The 7,646-nt window shown below is 40.1% G+C and overlaps 1 protein-coding gene across 1 annotated transcript in view; it reads right to left on the bottom strand.

Annotated features, from left to right (window-relative positions):
* Positions 1–416: 416 nt before the first annotated feature.
* LOC101575858 (sodium-dependent glucose transporter 1B-like) overlaps positions 417–7,646 on the bottom strand; it is a 49,513-nt gene continuing 42,283 nt past the window's right edge. Inside the window, exons 3-5 of the mRNA XM_012516067.2 lie at positions 4,899–5,067; positions 3,000–3,116; positions 417–1,884 (exon numbers count right to left, since the gene is read on the bottom strand). Of these exons, the coding sequence (XP_012371521.1) occupies positions 845–1,884; positions 3,000–3,116; positions 4,899–5,067 (1,326 nt within the window). The 3' untranslated portion in view covers positions 417–844. The remainder of the gene's footprint in view (positions 1,885–2,999; positions 3,117–4,898; positions 5,068–7,646) is intronic.

The following is a 7,646-nucleotide window of genomic DNA, read 5'->3' as shown; positions in this document are numbered from 1 at the left end:
ATTATTACTAGTGTTTTGGCCAACCCTATAGATAAAGTAAACCAATTATGTAAAATATCTATTTGGAAGGATGTCCTTCTAGGAAACTAAACTCAACTTTCCAGGCAGCTTATGACTGTCTCATAATTTGCTCATCAAATCCATTCTACTCCTCCATGGGTTTGGATCACTCAAACTCAAATGATTTCTCTGTATGTGCTAAAATGTAGCAACAATAAAATATTACAAAATCAGCCTCAAACACTAGTCTCATGCAAGATACTACTGTGTGGGCACTTGGCAATGTAAGAGAGACTGTGGGAATGATAGAACATTTCAAAGTTTAGCACTTGCAGGGGCCAGGGAGATGGCTCAGTAGAATAAATACTTGACTGGCAAGTGCAAGGGCCTGAGTTCAATCCCCAATTCTGAAAAAAAAAAGAAAAGAAAAGAAAAGAAAAGAAAAAAGAAAACCCTGGATTCAATGCCAAATGTTCAAAATTTAGTACTTGCTATAGATGGATATAGAAACTCGGATCTGCAAAACATGATGAAAATCTGCTAATCTCTGCTCTGCCTGGCCTTTTTAAGAAAGGTGATTATTCAAGAAAATCAATAAGTAATCCATCTTCTCTAAGAATTAGTTCCTTTCATCCTGATTTCTTTTTTTTTTAAGCAAATATATTTATTTTCATCCTGATTTCTGACAAAGGACTCTACAAGACAATTCCAATAATAGCTGAAAACTCAAACATTACTGCAATTGAGAGGAATTAGTTGGGGATTTCATTTGTGGCCTCCATTAAACTATTGCTATATGTTTACATGTTATAAAATGCCACATCACACCACGCATTTAATCAATTCACACCACCTCATTACATTCCTCTACATATTTTCCTCCTCCTAGTCTTGAACTAGAGGACAAAGCTTTCTGCTTCTCACTTTTGATATTTTTATTTGGCTGGTGATAGACAGAAATGGTGGCTAACTTATACATCACAGCAAATAAAACAATAATGAATATTGTTGACCCCAAACAGGTATATAGAACTACTGGCAGATCTGGGTATTGTCCTTGAAGAATACCTGCTCCTGCAGGAATAGCCATCACCCCTAGGGCAGCACCAATTAGAATAAATGCTGCAGAAATCCCACTTATGCTCGTGTACTGCTCAAGCCAAGAAACACCACTGGGAAAGGTGGCAGCCATGGAGGCCCCATACACGGAACTCGCGATCCAGAGACAAATCGGGCTCTTGTTAAAAAGCACCAGAAATAAGCATGAGACCAGGCTGCCAGTGTTGCTCAGCACAATCATGGTTCCAGGCTGTAAACACGTAGCAAAGAAGATCGCCAGGCCCCTGCAGGCTGCGAACGTCCCCCAGAAGATGGAGTTCAGCCCAGCTGCTTCGCTTTCCTCCATGCCAACATGGGTGGTTGCAAATGAGAAAATGTAAGAGCTGTAGGTTACCTCAGCTCCAACGTAAAAAAAGAAGAACAGAAAAAGGAGGCAGAGCAGGGCCTTGTGATGCTTAGCTCTTCGAGATGCCTGAGCAGATGCAGTGGACTTATGGTGCCTTGAGCTTTTGTTGAAAAACAGAGCCAACAAGAAGACAGAAATTATAAAGATGTAAGTGCTAATAAAAGCGTAAGCCCACAGTAAGTTCAAGTCATCAGGTGCTGCGAACAGAAGGTCTGGGTCAGCTTCAAGTGATTGGTTCAGGGCTGGAGGGTGAAGGTCGAGCTCTGTGTGGTTTTCAGCTGACACTGTTGTCCTTGTCCCCAGGGCCACTTTTGCCAGAAGAGGAGTCAAAAATGCACCCAAGGCAAAACTGAAGTGTAAGGCCTGCATGTGTGGGGCTCCTTGGTCTCCCCATAGAATCAAGATAAGGATGTTCCCACCTACCAATCAAAGATGGGGAAATGGTTTGAGTTAAGCAGCGTTTACATGGCTTAATCATTATAATATTCATAGTTATCAATCACTTCTGTGGTTGAAGAACTCTAACCCACTGCCACCAGACTTACTATATGTAATATTTTGCTATTAGATAGTGGTCACACCACCACAAATTACTGCAATGGTTTCTGTAGTTTTGATTGGCAGTCACCCCAGGAAAAGAAAAAAAAACAAACATATATATATATATATATATATATATATATATATATAGAGAGAGAGAGAGAGAGAGAGAGAGAGAGAGAGAGAGATTCAGACACAAAACACATGCTCCAAAAATCAAAACTCTCAAGGATTCTATTGTGCTTATTACAGAAAGCAAGAAATTTCTAGCATCTGCAACTAACTGGTCAGCCAGAAGATCAAAAGACAGAGTTTTGTACAGGTTAGTGACTCCTAATAATAAATAGATTTTTTTTTATCTGACAGACATACAATTCTACCTTGTAATTTTTCAACCACACTAAACTTAAGTATAAAATATTTCCAAAATCTATCCAGTAACTACTGCTTAGAAAGCAGAATTTGGTGCGAAGCCAATATCGCTTATGTAATTTACATTTTCAGGGACAAGGGGCAGCAAAGCAGGAACTTTAGCAGTGAGAAAACAACAGCAAAGGAAAAGAAGGAAAACAGCGCACACCACAGATTTCTCTTAGCCCTGCAATGGGGGTATGGTTTAAATTGGATGGCTCTTTCTATGCTTTCACAGCCAAATAGTGGTTTCTATTTGTATCCTATTAACCCTTCAGCTCCTCTTGCTCTGCAATAATGAAGTTCTCTCATGAAATGAAAGCTCTCTCACTTGCACTATAATTATTCACAAGCAGGGATCCTGCCCTGTGCTGACACTGTGAATTTCCCATAGAACAAAACCCTCAAGTTCGCATAATGTCCCTCATTAGCAAGAAGAGGAGCTGCCAGGTGATTCTGACTGGGTGACTCCACAAGCACTAGGTAAGTCCAGGTCTCTGAAGAACCTTGCAAGTGACAGCTTTCTATCTTCTGCTGTACTTTTGCTAACCACCTTCCAGGTGACACTGAAGGACTCACTGACCTGTATCCAGAACACCGGTTCCGATACCCGTGACACACATCATGACAATCAGTAATGCTGCGGTCTTGCAAAGAGGAATGAGATAGTGAGCAACGGAGGTAGCCAACATCAGCACCCCTGAGAACAAAGGTAAAAAAGCAGCTATAAAAAACATATTCACGGTAGAATAAGCGCTTGCTTGCCTGGCAAGTGCAAGGGCCTGAGTTCAATCCCTGGTTCCGCCAAAAAAAAAAAAAAATATTCATAAGGTTCCTGGGTCAAGTAAACCTAAAAAATTACAAAAATGTTACATAAAATCAAATTAAAACTTGGATATCTTGAGAAGATTGCAGATTCTACAAATGATTGTTTCATTTAAATCTGTTATAAGCTTTATGGACTATAAAATATAAATCACCATGACATAAATTATAAATTACCATGACTATTCGAACACTGCTAGTAATAAAACTGGAAGTTATATCACAAAGCTTTTGGAGCAAAAGAGAAAGTCCAGAAATTACTTACTTAAGCATTTTGCATTAAATAACTGAAAAAGACTTTTAGGTCTGAGGTACTATTTAAAAGTAAAAATGAAAATGCATTGTAGGTGGCAATAAAACTTTAATTTTCAAAAAAAATGAGAGAAATACAAGATCTATAGTGCTGGACTGAGAATGTATGTACCTCAGGCCTACACTGCTTGTATATGATATACAAGGCCTTAAGTTCTTTTTTCTATCCTTTCTTCCTTTTTTTTTTGTACTGGGGATCAAACTCAGAACCTTGCACTTGCCAAGCAGGAACTTATGTTGCTGAGCTATCTCCCCAGCCCCTTTTGTTCTTTCTTGAGACCTCCCCTCAAACGTGTGTTACGTGCACATATACATACATGTAAGTATATATATGTACATATGAGCATGTACATATATGGATGTATGTGCATACACATGTATGCATATATGGGCACAGAGGTGTAAAACACACATGTGCATATACATGCATGTGTGCATATACTTGAGTTTATACATGTGTTTATGTATATATACATGCATGTGTGTATGACACATCTGCAAAATTTCTAGGTGTACACTTTTCATTATATGTAATGTGAAAATTATATATAATTATAATTACCAGCCCCTGAAGGCAGGGCTGGTGCAGCATGTGGTGCTGGGGATCAACCCCGGTCCCTGCACTTGCCTAAACAGGCACTTACTCCACTGAGCTATCTCACCAGCCCTTACAAAGGGTTTTTTAATTCACCACCAATAACAGATTATTCTCCTTTCTTAGGTGTTTTATCACACTAATCTAAATTTTTAAAATGTCATTTTATTAAAAAAAAAAGAGTAGATTAAAAGCTTCACAATGTATACCCAAAGGAAAGCCGAGCGGTTAGGGGTCATCACTGATAGGGGAAGCAGGAGCAGGAACGTAGCCCTCGTCAGTCCTGCACCATCCTGGACCCCCGCATGCTTGATCCCTAGGCCAAAGAGTTCAGGCAGGTTCCTGGAGTGTGTTCTGATTGCTGTGGCAACAAGGGAGCTGCCCTCTGCGCTGATGAACAGAGTGGTCTCCTGTGTGACCCTGCAGTGCCTCCCTGGTTACAGTGAAGGTTGGGCAGGCTGAGGGTTGTGCATGCGTGCACACACACACTCATGCAGGAAGAGAGAGAGAGAGAGAGAGAGAGAGAGAGAGAGAGAGAGACAGAGAAGAGCTAAACCAAGTTTCCTGAGTGCCCAGAACACATTTCCTCTCACTGCCAAGGAGAGAGGTAGCCGGGAACCCAGCTTCATGGAGGATGCGTGCCATTCACTTCAGTAGCGAACTGCTCTGCAGACTGCTGGCTTTCCTCTGCACAACCAAGGTGAAAACTCATCAAAAGTCAACAAAGAAGTGAAACTTCTGCTTACTTACCTAAAAGTAAAAAGTGATTGACACGATCAAAAAGAACTCCACCAAGAGCGCAGCCACCTAAATATCCCAAAGCACGACCCACAAATATTTGAGAGAGACTGCTCATATTTTGGTTCACATTTCTTGCCAAATCTTGAAATGTGGGTCCCAGCACAGCAGCAATCAGTCCCTGAAATATAAAGACAAAAGTCGTCACTGACAAACAAAATAATATGTATGTGTGTCTAATGTATGTGCACTATGAAAAAATTGGGGAGCAGGCCACAGTGCAATGCAGAGAACTACCTTAAGACCCACAGTAAGGGAAAAAATACTAATAGTAATAGGGTCATAGTTGCCTACTCTTTCTTTTCAAAACTCTCCATTTTTAAATATTATTTCATCTTTTTGGCTTTTGGTCACATTTTGTTTTCCAGTTGAATAATGCTATAACACTATTCTGCATTAAAAGTTAATAAGGAGCGGGGGATGTGATTCGGTGGCAGGGCGCTTGCATACCGTGCATGAGGTCCTGAGGGTCAACCGCAGGACCAGAGAAGCAATAAAATAAAATTTAGTGTTAAGTCTATGCTTGAAATAACTTTCTATATTTTGACATGTATTACATGTCATAATATGTGAATTTATATGTCAAAAACTTAAATTATCAGGGCTGGGGAGATAGCTCAGCGGAATAAGCACTTCCCTGGCAAGTGCAAGGGCCTGAGTTCAATCCCTGGTTCTGCAAAAAAAAAAAAAAAAAAAACAACTTAAATTATCAAAATATTCTCATCTTTGCTGCTATTAAAACAGCAATATTTCTGGTGCGTGTGGGCTCCTTCCTCTGAATAACACATAAAATATTCATAATAAACAATATAAACATGATTGATTCTATATTTTTCTTCAAAGAAATACCCAGCCATCAAGAGTACAGTTTGTAAGACTTTCTTCAAAAATTTTACATTTGTATGTACAGAATGACTTTAAAACTAAAGTTTAGATCGAAGACAATGTATTGTGATAAGCTGAATCAAATTAAATTTGGTCCAAGCTGTGTCCAGGTGTACCATACGGTAACCTCACTCCTCATATCAACAAGCTGTAACCTAGCAGGAGTATCGCCTTAGAACAAATGGCCAAGCTTTGGTCAGACATCTGTGTCAGTCCTTCCACCAGCCTCATGCTGCACAGGCACAGAGGTGTGGCAGGAAGGCAAAAGCAAGGCAGCAGAGGTGGGGTGCTTCCGTGCATGACTTTCTCTCTCTATCGACTCCACTGCCTCCTCACTGCTTGGTGCAGTTCTTCCATCCTTTACTGATCCCAGGGCTTTCCAAGTCATAAATCATTTCCTTGCTCAATAAAGTCTGGAAAATTTAATCTACCTACCATTTTCCCTCTAGTGGATTAGCATCAGGGATCTAAAGTAAACCTCCAGTGACTCCAGGGGGACTGTGAGATCGAACAAATGGACCAGCTAGGGCCCCTCATGTCCAGGACCTCACATAGCAACAGGGGGTCTTGGGCAGGTTTTCTTTTTGACTTCAGATCATAAATTTGTCTTTGGAGCTCTCTGGGCACTTTTATACTTGGCTTAGTCCAGGATCACATCATTAACTGGATTGCTTCCAGAGTGAGGCCTCAGTTAGATGCTTGAAATTCAGTGCCTCCTAATCCAAGGGTCTCGGCGTCTACTCTGCGATGCAAGCTAACTTTATTCACAGAAATTATCGGCCATGAACTTTAAAAAAAAATGGAATTAACCTTATTAAGGATACTTTAGAGTGATAGTGGCCACAGCTGGAACTTTTCACCTAGTTGACATTACTTGAGAGAGATTTTAGAAGAATGAGGATCCAAAACACAAAGTCAACAGGATTCATCCTTTCACTACAACACAGAGGTATCTAAGATTAAATAAATAAAAGTTTACCTCTTTGCAAACTTCCTCATAGAAAGTAAAAGAAAAAAATCTTAAGCATCTTTTTTACAGATATTAATTAAAGCCTTTATTTTTATTTTTATTTATGTGTGTGTGTGTGTGTGGCCAGCTCAGCCCACCAGGGGCAGGGCTGGCTGGCATGTGGTGCTGGGGGATCGAACTGTGGTCCCTGTGCTTTGCTAAGCTTGTTCTAAGTAGGTGTTTTAGACCACTGAGCCATCTCACCAGCCCTAATTAAAGCCTTTAGCCAGCTGCACAGAAATTCCACTTCATTGGCTAGAAAAAAATTAGGATCCATGTATTTTTTTTTTTTTTTTCAGAACTGGGGATTGAACTCAGGCCCTTACGCTTGCCAGGGAAGCGTTTATTCCACTGAGCCATCTCCCCGGCCACCCATGTATGTTTTAATAAATCCTTGAGCTTGATATTTTACCTGGTTCATGGCCAAAATTTTTTTAAAAATTGAAGCTCTGGGATCTGTGTCTGTTTATATGTTGATATGTGTCTGTCTGTATAATACATATGTGATCTTTTTCTATCTGCTTAAGATATTCAAGATTAGAATCATTAAAGAGCTCTATTTAACTTGCTTTAAGAAAAAGATATGTTCACATAAATGAAATACTCTCTCAAAAAATAAGAATTTATCAGGTGTGGTTGGTGATGCACATCTGTAACCCTGGATCTTGGGAGGCTGACATAGTGAGGTTAAAGCCAGCCTGAACTACAGAGAGAGAGAGAGAGAGAGAGAGAGAGAGAGAGAGAGAGAGAGAGAGAGAGAGACAGAGAGAGACAGAGAGAGAGACAGAGAGAGAGACAGAGAGAGA

The sequence above is a fragment of the Octodon degus genome, unplaced genomic scaffold (genome assembly GCF_000260255.1).
Source record: "Octodon degus isolate 3935 unplaced genomic scaffold, OctDeg1.0 scaffold00090, whole genome shotgun sequence".
Taxonomy (NCBI): domain Eukaryota; kingdom Metazoa; phylum Chordata; class Mammalia; order Rodentia; family Octodontidae; genus Octodon; species Octodon degus.
The sequence above is the reverse complement of the archived record's forward strand: the minus strand, read 5'-3'. Positions and strand labels throughout refer to the sequence as shown.